The sequence below is a fragment of the Maylandia zebra genome, linkage group LG2 (assembly GCF_041146795.1).
Source record: "Maylandia zebra isolate NMK-2024a linkage group LG2, Mzebra_GT3a, whole genome shotgun sequence".
Taxonomy (NCBI): Eukaryota; Metazoa; Chordata; class Actinopteri; order Cichliformes; family Cichlidae; genus Maylandia; species Maylandia zebra.
This window is the reverse complement of record NC_135168.1, coordinates 45,847,287-45,868,928: the sequence shown is the minus strand read 5'-3', so window position 1 is coordinate 45,868,928 and position 21,642 is coordinate 45,847,287. Positions and strand designations below refer to the sequence as shown.

At 39.7% G+C, this 21,642-nt stretch overlaps 1 protein-coding gene across 1 annotated transcript; it reads left to right on the top strand.

The window, feature by feature from the left end:
- The first annotated feature begins 581 nt into the window (after positions 1 to 581).
- xpnpep2 (X-prolyl aminopeptidase (aminopeptidase P) 2, membrane-bound) lies at positions 582 to 21,429 on the top strand. The gene is made up of 21 exons (XM_004545744.3): positions 582 to 737; positions 1,379 to 1,440; positions 1,883 to 1,993; positions 2,086 to 2,149; positions 3,085 to 3,189; positions 4,752 to 4,838; positions 5,006 to 5,149; positions 7,380 to 7,481; positions 9,425 to 9,506; positions 9,674 to 9,875; positions 12,241 to 12,330; positions 12,487 to 12,596; positions 12,770 to 12,847; positions 16,371 to 16,442; positions 16,535 to 16,595; positions 16,770 to 16,839; positions 16,987 to 17,091; positions 18,453 to 18,512; positions 18,586 to 18,662; positions 18,764 to 18,853; positions 20,941 to 21,429. The coding sequence occupies exons 1-21, from the start codon at positions 689 to 691 to the stop codon at positions 21,139 to 21,141; spliced, it is 2,022 nt and encodes a 673-aa protein (XP_004545801.2). The 5' UTR covers positions 582 to 688; the 3' UTR covers positions 21,142 to 21,429.
- Positions 21,430 to 21,642: the final 213 nt, after the last annotated feature.

The following is a 21,642-nucleotide window of genomic DNA, read 5'->3' as shown; positions in this document are numbered from 1 at the left end:
TCCGGGCGGAGATGGCCGAGATTAAGGCTGTGGTGGAGTGGCCCGAACCCCAGATTGCAGATTGAGTAACCACAAACTGAGCCACAACTTTTTTGAACTGTTTATTTTTTACCCTTCACTTCTCACTGTAAATAAATTCACTGCCTCTAACCAGGAAGTCCTGTGTTTGGGTCCTGTTCTTGCCTTCCACCTGACAAATACTCTCCAATCACACAGTCACAGAATATAAGCAGCTTTATCCATGTTGTTCAGTGTAAGACTGCTTCTCTCTTCTTATATACACAATAACAATATCAGTAGTGTTCAAAAATGCACAAAAGTGGGAATTTCTAACCCACAGCCACTGAATTACATCATAATACAATCAAAACTGTTGAGTCAGATGCAAGGGAAACAAAAAAAACCCCACAAAACAAACAGGTGGGTGTTTTTCATGGATGGATGCATATTTTTGGTCAGGAATTTTTCCAAGTACTAAGATTCACTTCCAGTGCCACCACACAGGATTCCTATCAGGGAGATAATGAGTGGTGACAGTGGAGGAGGAGAGAGAGGGAGCGAGAGAGAGAGGGCAGTAATGCTTTTACGAGCAACACCCCCACACACTTTCACACATACGCTGCATGCAACATCAGATCCTCAGCCACTCCGTGTGTGGATCTGTTCGCAAAGGGCTCGGAGTGTCAAGATGCCTTCTTTCAGCTGGCTGCTGGCTCTGTATCTTGCAGCACTAACAGGTAAAAAAAAGTTCCTCTTTATCCTCTTTGATTAAGATCTGCTCTCTGTGTGAAGACTTTTATTGAGCCACTGTGGCGATCAATATTTCTCTTTGTTTACAGTACAGAAACTGTCAAGTGGCGAACAGCTCACATGTAGGAGCTGCTGTTATAGGGACAGTTACAGTCTGCATGTACATACACTGCATGATTTAAGCACTTAGACCATTTAAAGAAGACTTGCATTTAAAGAAGTATATGCATTCTCCTCTGTCTGTGCCGGGTGGTTTTACTTGTCTGTATTTCTTTGCACAAAATTTGACTGCATAAACTCTGCGGAGCGGTTTTTGATCAGCAGTAACTTGGACATGACAGAATGGAGTATCTTGATTGATTGCACTTCTCTTGCTGGATGAACTGTGGTTAATGGGATTGATATAAACTCTGTGTGTCCAGTCTGACTCTTGTCCTCAAAGCCTTGAGTCACTTTGGTCCCGCAGATTGCTGTGACCTTCAGATTGTCCGAATAGATTTGGTACAATAAGCCCCTTTTAAAGGGAAAGATTACTTTAGACTAATCCAAAAACGTGCCTGCATAGCTCAATTCAGTCACTTGTATCACTTTTCCAAGGTCTTTTACCTCTGTGTGCATGCAATTTCAGGAAACACTGATGGTGCTGTTGCACGAGAATCAACTGAGAGGAACTGCTCTTTGACCCCACCGGTAAGATTAGCTTGTCAACTGAATGTCTATATAAGGGGATACTGTTGATTTCTTTGCTAAAATTACACAAAGGAAGCTGAAAATAAAGCTGAAGTCAAAGATGTGACTGATCCATATGGAGGAGTAGAGGCAGGCTGAATAACAGACCAAACCAGGGTCCAAAATATCTGGAAGCTTGTTTTTCACACCAATAACAATTGAACAAATGATTTTACTCAGCAAAAACTAAACATCAACTTAAACACTAACTAAAACTTCCAATCCCAGAGATCAGGACATGTTGCATGAGATTTGTGCACGTAGTTAATGATTGCAGCACATGGACTGCAGTTAATGATTATGGAGGGAAATACAGAGATGGATGAATCAGCAGCTCCTCGAGTTTTTATTCAATCTGAAGATTTTTACTCTTGCTGTGTGTGTGTGTGTGTGTGTTTTGTAGTACCTCCCCAGCACAGCAGTAAACACCTCTCTCCAGCTGGAGGAGCTACGAGTGCAAATGCGTGCCATGAATATTTCTGCCTACATTATCCCTGCCACCGATGCTCACCTGGTACACATGCTGTCCATCATAATTATGTCATCTGAGATTAAAGCTCGTGTGTGTTTGTTGTGTTTGAGTTTGTGTATGCTTTTTTCCATTAGAGTGAATACATTGCACCACGTGACGCCAGGTTGGCCTTCATGACTGGTTTCACTGGTTCTGCAGGTACAATCCTTTTCTGTCTCGTCCTCCTCCTCCCCATGACTCACTCCCGACATCTTCGGTCACGCAGCTCCTCTGCTTTCATCCCACATCCTCGCCATACATCTCGCTCCTCATTCATTTGTTTTCCCTGCTTTCACTTGCTGCACGACAGCATGTCCTCAAATGTAGGCACTCGCCCTCGCAGTGGAACTTCCCTATGAAATGATGAGCTCTGTTTTCACGCTTTAACTGTGAAAGAATAAGAAATGGTAAATGGCCTGTATTTATATAGCGCTTTTACTAGTCCCTAAGGACCCCAAAGCACTTTACATATCCAGTCATCCACCCATTCACACACACATTCACACACTGGTGATGGCAAGCTACATTGTAGCCACAGCCACCCTGGGGCGCACTGACAGAGGCGAGGCTGCCGGACACTGGCGCCACCGGGCCCTCTGACCACCACCAGTAGGCGGGTGAAGTGTCTCGCCCAAGGACACAACGACCGAGACTGTCCAAGCCGGGGCTCGAACCGGCAACCTTCCGATTACAAGGCGAACTCCCAACTCTTGAGCCACGATCGCCACAGAAAGTGACAAGAAAGCAGATGACAGTTCAGTAGAGCGCTGATTACACTCCATCAAACCTATGTGAAACTCTATTATGAGAAGCCATATTGTCTGGGTTTTTATTAAGATTCATTGATGGGTATTTGTGATGTGAGGGTGCACCAGTGGAATGATAATGTAAACCCTGATTATATATCCGCACCACATTACCGGACTGTTATCACTGTTTCTTGCTCACCCTCTCATTCAATCACACATACATCTTTTAAATTCAGATTAGCTGTCCAGTCACACACTGAGTCAACTCTGACATTTATAGTCATTTGTAATTCACTGTTGCTGCTGCCCTCTCTATAACGCAGCTGTTTTCCTGCCTCTCCTCAGGCACTGCTGTAGTTACCCTGAACAAGGCCGCTCTGTGGACAGATAGCCGCTACTGGGTTCAAGCTGAGAGACAGATGGACTGCAACTGGGAGCTGGAAAAAGATGGTAGGAGTGGTCCTATTTTGCTTACTTGTTATGACAACACAGCAACCATTCGATTCCAGTTAAATGTTTCCTTTTTTAAAAACCATTATAGCAGATTTAATATCAATAAACATCGCTCATTAACAAAAATCTTTAACACCAAAGCAAAAATTAAGACACTGCAACTAATGGGACTTATTACTTTTTTTTATAGCTTTTCATGACAGCCAATGTCATTCAAGGATTGCAGAAAAAAGAGGCCTGTAAAGGGCCACATACACTCACCCACCACCAGCCACTTCATTAGGTACATCTGTTCATCAGTGCGTTAATGAAAATATCTAGTCATCCAATAACATGACACCATTGGCTTTAATCACCCAAGCATGGTCAAGACAACTTGATTCAAGTGACATTGAGTGTGGCATCGTTGTTGGTATCAGACAGGCTTGTGTTGGTATTTCAGAAAGTCCTGATCACACCAAACACATCAAAGCTTGAAGCAGATGAACTATAGTAGCAAAAGATCACACCAGCTGTTCACTCCTATGATCTGAGAACAAGAGACTGAGGCTCAGCAATTTACACCAGCTTCACAAAATTGGACAATGGATGATTGGAAAAATCTCTGTTGGTTTGCTGAGTCTCAACTTCTGCTAAGACATTCAGATGAATTGTTGTATCTGTTTCTCATATTACTTCTTTTCTTAAAAGGCTATGGTGGGGTTATGTGATATCTTCCTCTACTGCTGTGTATATGATACACATAATAAATATACTTACATTACAGCCATGTATGTATTAATCCACAGCTGCAAGTGCTCAGGATTTGCATTCCTGGTCGGGGAAACATTTGCTGAAACAGTTTTAGGAAATTACTGAGCAACAAATGCTTCTTAGGCTGCAACACAGAGAGAGGTAGGGGAGGCTGAAAAGTACTGTCAGGCAAATACGGGAAAACACATTAAATGCATGGCTCTGAATGTTGATCTGACCTCTGCTCTTCAGATAAGCAGCTTTAAAATTCAAATTCAGGAAGGATTTGCTAATATTAAGTATTACAATGAAAGGAGTTTATTCTTTACAGGAAAAATTCAGAAAACAATTCCTGCAGAGGTTCAAAGTTCAGGTGGGATTAAAAAAAAACAGCAACAAAAAAACCCAACAGCTGCAAAAACTGACCACTTTTTAGTGGGGTATTTCCAAATATCTGACTTGCATAGGCCCATCCACTGTTGCAAATGCTGTTAACCACATAATTCAATTGCACTGCAATAACTTAAGAGTGTTTTAAACATCATCATCAAGTCAAGTGAGCTTTCTAGATGGACCTTCACCCCAAAGAACCCCTTCTAACACCGACATTGAACCAGTTCGATTGGTCAAAGTTTGCTTTCAATGTTACAATGTATCATTTCATTGATAGAAACTGTATTTTCTGATTAACATTATTTGTGCTCATTTTATTTTATATTCTTTTATAAACCCAAAAGTTGGTTTTAAAATTGCTACAATGTTTTCCACCTTCTGCATCATTTTCTCAAATAACCTGACTGCGGTCTGTCATGTGTGATGCTCTGTAGTGTCCATCAGCAGTGTGGCAGAGTGGCTTATCTCAGAAGTGCCAAAGGGTGACGAGATCGGCTTTGATCCCTTCCTCTTCTCTCTCAGTGAGTCTCACGTTTCTTCCCCACCTGTCAGTCTGGCTTAACATCAATAAAGTGCTCACCTAAGTAGATGGGAAAATTATTGACAAAGCCTCCAGACGCCATGCAGACTGTTTACTTGTGATTGATTCGGTTCAGCGTGTGTAATCATCTGCAGTTTCCTCCATTAGAAACGCAGGGAGACTACAACATCAATCTGGACTCGAGCGATCGCAGCCTCAAGTCCATCACAGAGAACCTGGTCGACAAAGTGTGGAAGGAAAGACCGTCGGTCCCGCCTGACAACCTCACCCGCCTGCCTGACCGAGTCATACGTAGGTTTCCTTTATGTGAACGTGTGTTTACGATTGTACTGAGCACACATCTTTCAGTCTGTTGGTCTACCTGTGTGTGGTCCTTTTTATCTGTGTGCTGATAAATACCTGCAAACTGGACAGAGTGCAATAAGCCGCTCGCAAAACAGAGCCATAAATAGCATGTCGATGGTTTTACAATAGGCTGATGGATCAAATACCAACTTAGACTGGATGAGCATATTGTCCAGTTTATGGTCAGAATAGGCACATTGAATAAATGGAGAGCACCATAAACCTAATGGACTGTATGTGACTACAAGCTGCACAAAAAAGAAATCCATATAGCATGCAAATATTGTCTCATAGTTTAGACATGAAAGCTCGTTCTTCTGCTTGGCTAACTGTCTGGAAGAAGTCCATTAAGTAATGAGAAGCTTGCACGTCAGAGTAAAGGACCTATTTACTAGAAAGGCCTTGGAGTAGCCAAAGCATTATATTTGAAAGATCCATCAATCCATTTTCTTCCGTATTTCCAGCTTAGCATCACGGTTGAGCTGGAGGCATTCCCACCTGTCATAGGGTATGATGAGGGGTACACCCTGAACTGATCACCAATCTATCGCAAGATTAACAAATAGAGACAGGTGCTGCTGATCTACAATTCTAGTAAAACATTTAAGAGCTACAAGTGGAGCACTGAAAGCAATTTATTGATTTAAGATCATAGTAGTTAGTTGCTATAGGAAATAAAGTGAAGTTTTATGTCTGAAAAGCACAGAATACCTCATAAACCTTTGCTTTTGAGATCTGTTTAGAGTTACCAAAGATGCTGTTTCGCCATGAGACTGGTTACTCCCACAGATGGGTCACAATGTGTTGGATGCAACCCCATCAGTGGTATTCGGCCTAGATTCCGCAAGGTTTTGAAAAGACCAACAAGCCCCTGGATGATTTTGTAAAGAGAAATTGTCTACTTCTTCTAAACAGTGGAAACTGTTTGGATGGGATAGGATTTTTTTTCTCCCCATTCAGTGATTCAGTTTGTGTTGCTGTACCCTGGTTTAGTGCATCTGCATTTGTCCTTATTGACTTTGTCCAGCTCTCCACAAATTTCTCACCTTTCTGTGTAAGTCATTTCAAATGCTGTGCAAAGTAGACTTGAATTTCTGACAGAATTTCAGTAAGTTAGCAGGTCTTTTACGTCTGTTAACAAGACATTTTTGTCACTTACAAGCAGCGGAAGGAACTGCAAAAACAACTCTGGCATGCCATTAACTTCCTAATAGAGAAGGTGATCTGGTTAGCTGTTAGGTTTATATGGTTGATTGTCATTTATGCTTAGAAATATTCACTCATATATGCTTGGTTTTATTATCGATTGCATAATAATGGAGGTTTGATCCGTAGTAGTCTGTGGAGACTCTGTGCGCCTCCCAGAGCACTCTGGCATGCACACACAACTTAAGGTCAGGAGAAAGGTTATATCTTCTCTTACTGATTTATGGTATAGCAAACACAAGTATATCTGTTTTAGTCTAAGTGCCTTTTGTTTAGATGAACTGCTGGACTTCCAGACCAGCAGGATTAGGGAAGTCGTTTATGTGGTCACATCTTGACCCCCCCCCCCCCCCCCCCCCCCCCCCCCCCCCACACACACACACACACACACACACACACACACAGATTAAATTCTCATAGTAATAAACACCCAGATATTTACTGTGTGAACGAGCAGTGTGACGATAATCTGTATTGATTGTTTGACCTAAAAATGAAATACTGTTAAACTGTTAATAATCAAGAGTTGTGGTTAAAGACGTTCTGTTCGAACTATTTTGGCATTATTTGCTAATAATAACATTTGTTTTGTTTAAACCACATTATTTGTGAAGTGAAAATGTTAGAATCCCAGTATGAACAATTAAGTGTTATTTTTCTTCACATGCCCTACTCTCTACAAACTCACTTTGAGCAAAAAGCACTCAGACAAGTCCAAGTTAAAATTGTAGCAAGCAAGTGCTTTCTATATAACATTCAAACATATTCCTACTCCAGTGGATGCATCAGAGAGCGACGTGGGCTTAGTATCTTCTAGATTGAACCATCTACCTTCCAATTAGCAAACGGCCTGCTCTACCTCCTGAGCTACAGCCACTCTTCGAGGATGGACAAAAGCACACTGTACGACAAATTAGCATCAAATGTGTCTCACTGGATGCAAATGAAAATTAAATATGTATATTTGTAGAGAGGACCTGGCAGGAGAAAGTGGAGCACATACGAACTCAGATGGGGGACAATCCATACAAGCCCACAGGCCTCCTGCTTTCAGCGCTGGATGAAACGGCTTGTAAGTAACTGCAATCTTATATATCTTATAATTCTGTTCAGAAATGCCTTAGTTAATTGTGGTGCATATTTATATTGAGCTACAACTGGATCACTGAGAAAAGCACCTGAGGCATATCCTGCTCTAATGCATTCATTGCAGGTCTTAGACGCTCTTCACCACCACGAGGGCAGAATTTAAATTCCCCCCATTTGATTCAAGCTTATTTGAATGTCCAGAACTACATTCCCCTATTCAGCATGACAAGAAGGAAATATCAGTTCATTTTAAAGTCCCCCTGAATAGCTTTCCTTATTGCTCTTTTACTTGCCCAACATCCTGTCCCAACAAGCTACTCAGCTGCTGCATATAAATTAACCTGAAAATGTCTCAGATCTGTTTTAGATGTGTTTGTGGTCCTAACTGTTCAGTACCAGTAACAACATGCTGCCTACCAGTGACATGCAGCTGCACTGCATATTTGTTTGCTTCAGGCCTTGTTTTCTACAGTGTAACAGCACAGCAGTCAGTAGAAAACTGACTTTTTTTTTCTCATTTCTAATTAATTAATTTCTTTAATTTAAAAACCTATGAAACACTACTAATATCGTGATTAAAATAAGGGTTCACTAAAGATGATTTGATTGCATTTTAAGTAATATCCTTACCTTTAGAGGATCTACAAATATTAAAAAAGACACATAGCAAGGATACCTTTGTCTAAAAGTATTTAAATAAATAATAAATAATAATAAATAATTACTATAATAATAAATAATTACTGTTGCTAAATAAATGTATTTGTTTTTCTGTCACATTCGTAGACTCTAAAAAAGCTTTTTTCACTTCCATTAATGTTCTTAAAGTATTGCTAAAGTACAATAGTTTATTTTAGCAGTTTTTGTGTTTTAAATACTTAATCTTCCCGTATGAACTAATGGTGAAGAAGTTTTAAGTTCTAAGAAGTTTTAACTTGTCGGTGTATTGGGCTGATCAGATATCAACTGAAGTTAAACTAGGGCCAGGGCCTGTCTTTCACGTCATGACATGTACCAATATGAAGCAAGTCAGTGTAACCTTTATTGGATGGACAACCAGCCAAGTAATCCATCCATTAGGGCTGGGTGATATGACCACAAATCACTCAATGTACTGGCAGACCATTGGGATCTCAGGTAGCATGTCTACTTGCAGAGAGCACCTATTGCCTGATGGAGGCAGTGTCGAAAGTAAGCCGGCAACACGTTTTTGATTCTGGAGAACTCCAGTGTGGCTCTCTTTCCTGTTTCAATGGACACAAGCACAATAAAATACAGATGAGCTATTTTTGCCACTTGTTTCTCAATTATGACCCAAAATGAGTGACTGAGCACAAAACCTCATCAGGAGAGTCAGCTATCGCCCCCTGCTGGCAATCAAAAGAATGCAGTTTTAAGGTACATAAACTTTATTTTCCATCTTCCGATCTGGAAGCCATGTCCATCTTTTATACTGTCTAAAGCTACCACTGGGTACAAAATCTTCACCCCACTAATGAACATGTTAACTTTAAAGAAAGTAATTGCAAAAAAAGAATCCTTTAAGATAAAGAATATTAGGATTAAAAAAGAAATCACTTAGAAACGTATTCAAACAATTTCTCTATATGTCAGCCTAAAATCACTCCTCCAGCTCCATCACTCCACACAGGTTAAATGATGTGATTGAATCGGAAATAAGCAAGATTTCTGCAGACTGAATTATACAAAGGCAGTCTACCCACAAACCAACACAGGAAGGGTACCATTCGGAAGACTGTTCGTGACTCCTACTTGAATTAGAGCCTGTTTTGAAATAGCAGCTACACAGAGAGAGTCGCGTAAGTCTCACAATAGATGCAAAGAGCGCTTCATGGCCCAAATTGATCCCAGTGAGGAAATAAATGAACTTGCTGACAGTGAGATGTTTTCTTTGTTTGTTTTTAGGGCTTTTCAACATGCGTGGCAATGACATCCCGTACAACCCTTTCTTCTACTCCTACACTCTACTCACAATGGATGAGATCTGGTAGGTTCATTTTTTTAGACACTACACTTCACCGAATAAAAATCGTTTTGTATTTCCTTATTTCCTATAATTCCCATCACAAATACCAGCTGCAAACCTATTATCAGTGGTTTATATATTATGTAAAAGGATATGCAGTATTTATTTCCCTTCACGTCATGTAACAGGCTCTTTCTCCACGTGGAGCGGGTGACTGAAGAGTTGAAGGTGTACTTGAATGCCTCTTGTGAAGGGGCCCTCTGTGTGCAGCTAAAAGGTTATGATACCATCCTCGATCATCTGAAGAACTATGTGACCAGGCCTGGGGTTAAGGTGTGGATCGGTACAGAGTACACAAACTACGCTCTTTATGAGGTCATTACACCACAGGTATGCAGACCTTTTATTTCCTTTTATGTGTTGCACAGCATAATTATGCCCACCGTGATAGTTTTTTATTTATTTATTTTTTATGTCTAACAATCTGTTTGCACTGCTGTTCTCGATGGAAGAGCTGTTGTAAATTATAAAGCTGCACTAATCAATTCTTTGGATCAAATGACTGTTTGTCTAATGCGTAATATACTGAAGAGAACACAGATTCATATTTTCCCAGTAAAACTGTAAAAAATAAACTAATGCATCTATTTTATTTTTTATTTTTTTGTCTGCCTACACTTATGGTGTCAAGGGCTCAAACCTGTCACAGCTCAGATAGGATGATAGTCTGTGACAGGGCTCCTTCTAAATTTACAGTGTGCTTAACTGAAAATATTGGACAGATGACCTATAAAATAAAACTGCAAAGGTTTATTGCTTTATGCTCATTGTAAAGTTGATGGCCACAGACTTCAAGCTTTAAAAAGTTGAGGAAGGACTAGCACTTCCTGAGCTATGAGAATCAGAATCAGAATCAGAATCAGAATACTTTATTGATCCCTGGGGGAAATTATTTTTTGTTACAGTGCTCCATTTTAAACCAACATTAAGACAAGACAGACAATACGCTAACTAAGAATAGTACAATATATACATATATATATACATACATACATACATAAACATACATAAACATAAATGAGAAAGATAATGCTGCAGACATAGTGTCTAGTTTTCACACACAATGTGTTAGTGCGCACTCTTTGATGGATGATCATTTGAGCTCCTTCCCAGGACAGCTCCAGCCACTCTCACACTCTCAGCCATCTCAGACTCCTTTCCACACACCAGCGCACTACTGCGTAAAATATCCTCCTGAGAACCGAGGGGGAAATAAATCTTCCCATTGACGTTTTTTGTGATTTCTTTTCTCTTTGGAGCTAAAAGAGGCCACCCAAGAGGCCAACACATGCGATATCAATGGAAAGCCCAGGATGTCCTCTATTTAATACATCGGGACTTGGTAGAGTAGCTCAAATAAATCAAAAGATACAGACTAAAAACAAATATCCATGTTCTCATGACAATGACAATAAAGTTTCTGATTCTGATTCTGATTCTGATAGATGAATGGGCTTGTTCTCAGGACCTGATTAGATCATTGCTGTCAGCTGTCCTCACCTGGCACTGCCAGAGCCACGAACCACTTCCCGCCACCACGTAGCAAAATTGAATTAACCCAGGGAGCCGTATGGCTTAACCTACAGCCCCCCTCACGAATTAGAAAGGAAGTCAGCTCCAGCAATCTGCACCTCCCAACCTATGGACCACTACTAGGTGGTTACTAGCAGTTAATCCAAGCATTGGCATCTTTCATGTTATGAAACCACTGCAGTGGGGCGTGGAATGAGCAGAGGGTGAATGGGCATCCCAGGAGGTAATAACGAACAGAGTCAACCCCCCATTGGATTGCCAGGCACTCTTTTTTGGGGGTTGATGCCAATATATTCAAGTGGGACTTCTGTTAACAATGAGAGGCACAAAAGGCTTCCTTGTTTAAAAACTTTTGGAAAAGCAAAAAATACGTCTTTAGGGGGGAAAGAGGCACAAAGGGCACTGACATGCGAGTGCTGTGGCCTCGAACATGTTAAGCAAGAATTATTTGTCATGTTATTTGCATTGGCTGCATGGGCTGTGGGTCTGACATGGAGCGTTGGAGTAGTTGGTTGCCAGTGTAGCACTTCCTGGGCTATGGGAAACCCTATCAGAACACGACACACAAAGTGTTTGCTTTATTGCGAACACTTTGATAGGTGATCGCATTTGAGCTCTTTCCCTGGACCGCTCGAACCACTCTGCTGCTACCTCAAACTAATGTGGCAAAGGGTGAAGGCAGGATCCTATCCTTAAATTTAGTGACTCAGGAGCCATCAGAACAGTGACAACCACTTCCTTCGTCAGTCACGGACATACTTGAACTCCATCGCTTGGAGCAACCAGTTCCTGACCCTAGAGTAAGCCACTCCACCCTTTTCCAATTGAGAACCATGACTTCAGACTAGGAGGTGCCAATTATCATTCCAGCCATGTCACACACAGCTGCAAACCGGGCCTTCACAGATGTGAAAAATAACTATTCTCTGTGCAGTAACGCCCCCCTGATATCACATATCACTATGAAGATCCCCATGTTCTTTAGTCAGACCATGTGGATTACATGATTTGAAAAAATGACTGGTCAGGCTGAGTTTAAGTACCCCTGGGTCTTGTTTCCACCTTTTTAAACAAGGCCTTTCTACTAATAAATATGTAGAATTTTACAAAATGGGTAATAAAAAATAATAATTAATAATCATTATTTTTTTGCATCATGTAGGACAAACTATTGACAAGTTCCTACTCTCCCGTGCTGACGACAAAAGCTGTGAAAGATGAGACTGAGCAGCAGATTTTACGGGATGCTCACGTATGTCATCCACTCAGACACGCATAATGCCTCCAAAGGAGATACTGAGTAAACATACATCTGAGTAAATGCATTACCCCATTCAAAGGTGCCTTTCAACATGCCATATGCATTTTTAATCTGCATCATTTTCATTGTCACGGTGACTCTGTGCAGGTGAGGGATGCCATTGCTGTTATCCAGTTCCTGATGTGGCTGGAAAAGACCGTGCCAGAGGGGAATGCGACTGAACTGACCGCTGCAGAATACGTCGACAAGTGCCGCAGGTGGGTGGGAACAGGGACGGCTGACATGAAGTATTTGAAGCCAACTATTTAATTTGAAAATGTAAAGTTTAAAGGAGTTGTTACACATGAAAGATGAGAAATTTTAGAAATTATGAAACTCAAACTCAAATTTGTAACAGTATAATTAAAGAATTATGTGAACGTCATTCCAGCAAACAGAAGGACAGCAGAGGCCCAAGCTTTGCCACCATTTCTGCAAGTGGACCTAATGCTGCTCTTGCCCATTACAGGTGAGATTAATTTTCATCCCGACATCTTTATACTCATTTTTGCATTTTTAAGGATGCATTCAAAGAAGATTACAGTAAACTATCATGCTGGATGCCAAAAATGACCTAAATGTTTGCTGAATCTTTTTAAATCATTGTGAGGTGCTCAGATATTCAAGATTTCATTGGTGCACTTTTTTTTTAAATGGATTATAAGATAAAAAATCAATCGGAATTCAAGTGTAGGCTTTTCCATTATGACCCAAGATGTTCAAACCAAAAAAAAGAACACAAACTAAACAACAAGGTCCTTAAAAAGCATAAAAGTTTAAGGTTAAAAAAGTAACAAAAGATTTAATTATAGGTCCCTTTAGGACCTTATATGATTGTGTAAACCTGACATTACGCATCTGGATTTGTAATTGTCTGTAGTTCCACAACAAGGCAGCATTGTAACATTTTTGTGGTATCATTAACTTGTTGCCGCTTTTGTTGGTGGTTGTGGTGTACTCGCAGCAGTCTTAACCTTCTTAAATATTTCACAACCAACATGACTTTTCCAAGGCATTTATTAAATGAATATTGTACCTTAGTATTTTTGCATGATGTTCTGTAGTTCTCATAGCTGTAAAAATAGGATAACATTACTGGATTTTTTTAAAAAAAGAAGGGGAGAAAAAAAACACTTAAAGCCAAAACAGGAACTTGTTTTTGCTGGCATGCTAAATCTCTGGTAGAATATCCTAAATATACATCCAAAATCTTCTTTTTGCATGTTTTTTGACGGGATCTTTTTACTCCTAAAAGAACTACTTAGTTTTCCCAAATATACTGAAAGCTGGTTGAGCTAAGATTGTCACAAACTCAAGAAACACGTTTCCTGGAAACAGTCATGCAGAATCATCACCTTTCATTTTACAGCTCCTACAAATTATTTATAAACGTCCTCAGCTCACATGTCACATACTCGAGTTCTGATAATGCGTTCAGTTATATAAGGTGCCAGTCTACAATAACCATCATCTCAAGCCCCCCGCCCCGAATGTTATCAAATGAATACCCTACAATATTATAGAGAGAAACCTCTACAGTCAGATGATATGACAAACAGCAAAGCATTTTGTAGTAAACTGTGGCTTTATAATTTTAATTCAGTGTTTTGTTTAGTTTTTTTTAAGGGTCGAGTACAGGAAAAACACTGTCACAGAAGCTGATTCAGATTCACTGTACTGTGGGCAAGTCCCTTGATGGTGATGGTGATTGATTCGTAGTGTTAGACTGTTTGCAAGTCAAGCAGAATGAGCGGTTTTGTTAATCGTGAATTAAAAAATAAATAATAAATAAAACTAGAGTTAAACCAAATGACAGATTGTATCCAAGTAAGCCTAAACCTGCTCAACCACTGTGCATTGAAAAGTCTTGCTTTTTAAAACTGATATTGATGTCTGATTTGTATTGATGTTAAAAAGGGACTGAGTGTAGCACTTTTCAGTTTATGGGGAAATCTGGAGTAATAGTACAGTATGAGTAATTACACCAGAATACTGCCTCAGATCTTCCTGGAACAAGACTAACTGAATGAGGCTTGTATGCAGAAACTGAAAAAATGTTGGAGTGCTTAGACTGAACACGCAAACACATTCAATACACTCATTTAGTTTTTTTGCATTCAGACTGACATCAAAAGATGAGTCACTGTACTATGTGGACAGAATACCTGTACTTTACACCTGTCTGTGGGAAGTTTTGCCCATTTATCCACAAAAGTATCTTTGAGGTCCTGGCTCACAATTGCCATTCTAGTTCATCCAATCGGTGTTGAGCTTTGTGTGGACCCATCAAGTTCTAATCCAACCATGCCTCTGTGGGACTTGCTTTGTGCACTGAGGCAAAGACATGCTAGAAAAGGGTGTTCCTCAAAATGTTACCACACAGCTGAAAACAGAGAATTCAACAAACCCTGACCTGGTGTGGCATTAGACTGCCACACAGAGAAGTATGACTTGACACGCCACATAACTCAACTGCACCACTGTCCAGTAGCATCATGCTTTATTCCACCCCAGATGCTTACACAGGATTGTATAAGGCTTGTATGCAGCTGCTCAGCAATGGAAGCCCATTCATGAAGCTCCTCTCACACAGTTTTTGATGACAGAAAATGTTTAAAACTATGAGATTATCGCGTCGGCAGTAAGTTGGTGACTTCTACACACAGTTCCTTAGCTGTAACCTAGCTCTGTAAGTTTATGTGGTCTGCTACTTTGTGGCTGGGTTGTGGTGGTGGTTCGTTAACTGTAGTACCCCTTACAGTTGATTGTGTGACATCTAGGGGGGAAGAAATTTCACACATTGTTGCAGCAGTGGCATCCTATTATCGAACCGCACTCTTTAGAGTGACTCATTGTTTCACGTTTGTAAAGCAGACTGCATGGCTCTGCTGTGGCTTTATACACCTGTGGAAATGGGACTCAAAACACCTGAAATCAAATATTCAAAGGTGTGGCCATTTAGTGTAAATGTGCATATGTATTCTTAGGGGCTGTTTATAATAAATAGAATAGGTGTCAGGAGTCAGACACTAAACAGTCTTGTTTTTAAAAACTGATTCTGCTCTGTAATTGCAATCATCTGATTTGCATTGATTCGTAAAAAGGGACTAATTGTAGCCCTTTTCAGTTTATATGGTGAGCTAACATTATTATTAATGGGTAAGTACAGTATGAGTAACTACACTATGCCTCACAAATCTGACTGGAACAAGATCAAAGCTAACCAGTAGTCCCTGAATGAAGGCTTGCATGCAGAAATTGTTGGAGTATATAGAGTAAACTGTGGTGTTAGAATGAAGGCATTTTCCTTACAACTTATTTGTGGAGTTATTTTCTTTATGTTGCATTCAATCCTCACATCATAACCGTCATTCTCAGCACTCTTAGAAGTAGCAGATGCCCTTGATTTGAAGCAAATAGAAATGCATGCTCTCAGTCTTGTGTCAGGAATGCCTGGTTACACACAAGCATATATCACACAAATAGGTGGTGCGAGTGGTTTAGAGAGAGGTGCTGGTTCCAGTAAGGTTTTGATGAAAACATAAAATTATTTGACTGAAAGGTTTTTAGTCATTGGTTGCAGAGTTAAAGTGATCGAGTGGCTTTGCATGTGTTGACACTTTTTTGTCTTTTATAAAAATGAGTGTGTGTTGTGAGAGATGTTTTGAGAACTAAGCGTGAGGACGACTTTCCTGATGTGAGACCTGCATAAAAGGCATCGAGGAAAATCTGTAAAAGATGAGTAACTGAGAATATTTTTCTTTCCTCAACTTTTGTGCCTCACAAAATGAGGCCCGCACGGTCTCATTATAAACAGCCTGATTATATCTTTCTGAGCCTTAGAGCCCTGCGGTTATCACAAAATAACAATAACATTATTATGTTTTTGGATTTTTTGCATGAAGGCATTTTTTTTCTTTTGCTAATAGTTCAACACATTTGAAAAACACCAGCAAGCAGTGCTACTATCATTTCCTGTTTTTGTGCTACAGCCCTACAAAAGAAACAAACCGGAGGTTGACAGTTGATGAGATGTACCTGGTTGATTCTGGTGGCCAGTATCTGTGAGTAAAAATGATCTCTTCACACACTTCTGTAGTTTCATTTTATGTCACGAGCGTTTAAAATGAGTCACCGTGTCTCTCACTATTTTCAGAGATGGCACCACTGACATCACTCGGACGGTTCACTGGGGAAAGCCCACAGAAATGCAAAAGGTATTACTGATAGAGAAGATATGTTAATATTTCCTTATAATCAGTCTAATCAGTCATATAGTAATCAATCAACTTTGCTCCTTTCTATTTTTTTCAATATGCTAATTCTTTAATTCTTATTATTTTGTTCAAAACACAAGTTTCCTATCATTTACCACATGTCTTGCTTCACAGGAGGCCTTCACTCGAGTGCTGATGGGAAACATTGAGATATCCAGAACCATTTTTCCCTCCGGGACAAGAGGTGGGAATGAAAAATAAACACATCTTAAATGAAATCTTTCTGTTTCACCACTAGAGAGCCCCCTTCCTCCACCATAGACCATAGCTGTGAGTAGATGTAGCGTGTCTGGTACAGGATGTCTGACTGGAGGTTTTTGTTCATCAACAGGTGTGAACATGGAGATGCTGGGTCGCCGGGCATTGTGGGAGGTGGGCCTGAACTACGGCCATGGCACAGGTCACGGTGTTGGAAACTACTTCGGAGTTCATGAGTGTACGAACCTTTATTTGGAGATGACTTTGAGATGCCAAATATGCCGCGTGCTGTTTTTTGAACACTGTTTTATTTTTCAGTGCGTACACTTGCATCTATGCATCACAACAATATCTCAGAAAGGTTTCAGAAAATGGGCTACACTGCGAGAGAAAGGGTTTATGCATTTAATCTTTCCAGTAGTAGTTACTAAGTATCTATCTGTGGATGAGAGTCCATGTCAAATGTGTCCCAGGTGTACAAAAACTTCGAAAAAGCCACAAAGTACAAGAATTTCAAGGAAACGTATAATTTAATAAAAAAGAGAAGTGGCACCAAATCTTCCACTAAATCAACCATGTTGAAACTGAAACAATTTAACGGTTATCCCACTTTGTCTTCTGCATTATTACAGATGCAGAAGACAAAGTGGGATAAAAAAAAAACCTCTGAAAGCTTTACTTTTATTCCTTCCAGCCTCCGCAAAAAAGATGCTAGAGGGTATTAAAACACTTTGTTTAGTTATCACGCTTTGCTTACTTCTCTCCACCTTCTGAGTTAAAATGAATAAATAAATAAAATCATACAGTGTGTCAAGGATAAATAAAATTGGGCTGATTTTTAAGTGGCTGGTCCATTCTGTGCCCCAAATGGTGTTTAATTGTTTTTTAACAATATCAGGAGGAAATTATTCCTAATAGGGCTGAAGGTAACAATTATTTTCATCATCTCTCAACTGTTTAATATATAAAACATTGAAATGTCAGTCAAGAGTCTGTTGATCCATTTATCCATCCACTTTCTTCCACTTATCCAAATCAGAGTTGCAGTTTGGCTGGAGCCTGTCCCAGCAGTCATAAAACAGAGAGGCAACCATTCAAACTCACATTCACATTAATCTAACATGCATGTCTTTGGACTGTGGGTGGAAGCCCAGGTACCTGGACAGAGCATGCAAATCCACACAAAAGGTCCCCGGCCAGCTTACAGCCTTAGCTAAATGCCTGAGATTACTATATTATGGATATCCACAGCGACAGTAATGTATGACAGAGATACAAAAATCATAAAAGCTCGCCTTTAACTTTCCAGAAAACTATTCTCATCAGTCTCAGCTGTATGTTCCACCACATTAACAGGGTTAAAGAGTAAAAAAGCTGAAACTGAAGTCTGACATTTTGGCTCATGAATAATGACCTCTGATAATTCCTCTTTAATACTTGATATCCACTGACCAGCATGATCATGAAAATACACTTTAGGTTGCATGATGTTCACAAGCTTCCAATGTATATATTGTAGAGTAAATCATGGAGAGGTTTATTTGTTTTTCTGTAACGTAACTTGCATTTTAATCATGAGTTAATGTAATGTATCCCCAGGGCCTGTTGGCTTCCAAAGCAACAACATTGGCTTCAGAGCCGGCATGTTCACGTCTATCGGTGAGTTTTATTTTGTAAAGTTTTTCTGTGCAAAATGTCAAAATCCTGAAAAATCGCTTGATTTTGCTCATAGAACCTGGATATTATAAGGAGAATGACTTTGGGATCCGGATTGAAGATGTTGCAGTGGTCGTACCGGTTCAGACAAAGGTGAAAATTAAGTGGTGCCTTATTGATAATCTGGAATTATATCATTTTTTTTAATGTAACGTGAAGGTAACGTTATGTGGATTTTCTTTTCTGTCCTTCAGTATGGAAATAACTACCTGACCTTTGACACTGTATCACTGGTTCCATATGACAGAAAGCTGATTGACATGTCACTGCTCAGCTCAGAGCAGGTAAGAAATTGCATCTCATTGCATAATCAACTACAAGACATTTGCCTCCAATTTCTGAAAATGAGATACAAATATGTGCTGACGTGAAGGCATAAAATGAATGCTCGGCTGCACCTCGGTGTGAGTTTACTTCCCCAAAACTAATTTCTAGTTTTAATTTGTAAATACCTTTGGGTATACAAACCTGTCATATCAGAGGCTCTTTTGCCTGCAATACCAATGCTGGTTTCCTCTTAAAATCCCCCATTATACGCTTTAAGCTGCAGTTTGTCTACGGTTCACTGATCAAAACGCTCTGTAAAGAAAACAAAACCACGTGTGAAATCAACTTCTGTGTTTTGGCTCTTCTTTAGAAGTAGAAAATGTAAGAACTTGTTATGCTGCTTTTTTTTTTTTTTTTTTCAAATCAAGATGACATTAACTTTTGATAACCACAAACAGATGTTACTTTTGTAGAGTTCATGAACGTTTAAATCCTGGTATTATTTAAATCTAGTGTATTTTTGTGCACTTTAAAGCAAATATCCCATGAGCAGCAGTTCCCTGGTTAGAAATGTCTTGTTGATGTTAGAGAAGAATTGTAAAATATAACCACTACAACCAAGATATGCACAAGAGCATCTCTGAATGCGCTTTGAACCATAGAGCAGATGGTTTACAGGTGCAGACCACACAGAGTGCTTGCCAGGAGACGAAACTGAGGTTACAAGTCACACAGATTCACCAACATTGGATAATAGAAGATTAGACAAATGCTGTCTGGTCTCAATGTTTGCTGCAGCATTTGAATGAATGCATGAATCAGTCCTGTCTTGTATCACTAATTGAGTACACGGGATGGTGTAATAGTGTAGGGAATTGTTTGCATATGTATTCTTAGGGGCTGTTTATAATAAATAGAATAGGTGTCAGGAGTCAGACACTAAACAGTCTTGTTTTTAAAAACTGATTCTGCTCTGTAATTGCAATCGTCTGATTTGCATTGATTCGTAAAAAGGGACTAATTGTAGCCCTTTTCAGTTTATATGGTGAGCTAACATTATTATTAATGGGTAAGTACAGTATGAGTAACTACACTATGCCTCACAAATCTGACTGGAACAAGGTCAAAGCTAACCAGTAGTCCCTGAATGAAGGCTTGCATGCAGAAATTGTTGGAGTATATAGAGTAAACTGTGGTGTTAGAATGAAGGCATTTTCCTTACAACTTATTTGTGGAGTTATTTTCTTTATGTTGCAGTCAATCCTCACACCATGACCGTCATTCTCAGCACTCTTAATGCAGTTCTCAAATCAGGAATGGTTTTTGCCCACCCATCCCAAAAGCCTTCCTCATTTTGAATTGTTTCCGGGGCCCCACGGTATGAACTGAGCATCGTTTAAATCCAAAGCCTACCTAAGTATTGTTGCTCACCATGTTCATCCTTCTGTGGACCTTTATGACAGTGTCTCAAAATCTCTCACATGTTGCCAGATAGCAAGGCTCTGTACCTTTGAACAGCAGTGTTTTAAGTACAGTTTCTTGTGAAGCCCCTTAAAACTGGAGTGTACAGCACAGACATACAGCACGCAATCGATGGTTGCCCAATCGATGGTTTTGTAGATTGTTTTGCATTTTGCCACAGGAAGGATTGTTTTGTAAGTCCTTTAAAAATGGATCACGTCATTTGACTGGTTGTGCAAACTGAATTTCATCAGAGCCGGAAGTCTAAGTCGTCAGTTTCACAGACTTCTTACTGAAAATGATCTTTTCCAGAGTCCATAACACTCCAAAATGAAATAAAGTGGTTCATCTGAGGAGCAATGACGATACATTTTTTAAAATTTATAACGCTAAACATTTCTGCGTAATGACAATAGGCTGACTGTGAGGAAAACTGAGGAACCACAGGATGTTCATCATGTGTTGCATAAATGAATCATTACGTGCGAACACTTTCATAATGTGCATTTATTTCTTCACTAAAACAAAAAGGAAATTCTGTTTTATCCTTGTTAAGCAATTTTGGTTACTTTGGAATAAAGCTTATTAAATTCAGCTGGAATATTAAACAGTAAACATTCAGTAAATGTTCTTCTCTCACCAGCTTCACTGGCTGAATAAATACTACGAGACAATCCGGAGCCTGGTGGGTGCTGAGCTGGACAATCAGGGCCTTCATGAGGAGAAGGACTGGATGCTTAGAAACACGGAGCCTTTCGCTGAGATTGGCTCGTCTGCCTCCGTCTCTTCGTCCTCGCTGACCCTCATCGCTCTGGCTGTCGCTATGCTCCACAATATCGTCTGAGCATCTCCATCTCCACTGCACTTACTCCATTCGCAGCAGACTTGCACACTGTTACTCCTATGCAGTCTCAGTTGAGCAGCTATACCGGGTTGAGAGATGCAATTTAACTTCTTTTTTTTTTTATTGAAAGATGTATTTAATAATTGAATTATGTTGGTAAATGTTTGATGTGGAGTTTTAAATGATTTGTTGTGATAATTTAGAGGTTTTAAACTGGACATTTGTATGACCAGATAATATTGTTTCTATTTTATTAAAGTAAAGACTAAAAAAAAAAGGGTTTGTTAAGGAACTTGCAAAGTGGTTTTATTTGTTTCTCACCAGTCTACACTGAAAAAAGGGACCATGTTGGATTTACTTAATTCAATAGTGGACATTGGTTGCACACAAGTGTTTTTCTTTGGCAGAAACTTAAACAACTGAGTTCAATCAACACAACTTATTCATATTCAACAAACCCGTGCATTTTGTGTTGATAAAACGCGATTGAAACATGTTTAG

Bases quoted from the DNA above. Each gene is read 5' to 3' on its own strand.
- xpnpep2 (XM_004545744.3), top strand. From the start codon at position 689: ATGCCTTCTTTCAGCTGGCTGCTGGCTCTGTATCTTGCAGCACTAACA. The intron at 3,190-4,751 runs GTAGGAGTGGTC...GATGCTCTGTAG, and splicing joins CTGGGAGCTGGAAAAAGATG to TGTCCATCAGCAGTGTGGCA. The intron at 4,839-5,005 runs GTGAGTCTCACG...TTCCTCCATTAG, and splicing joins TCCCTTCCTCTTCTCTCTCA to AAACGCAGGGAGACTACAAC.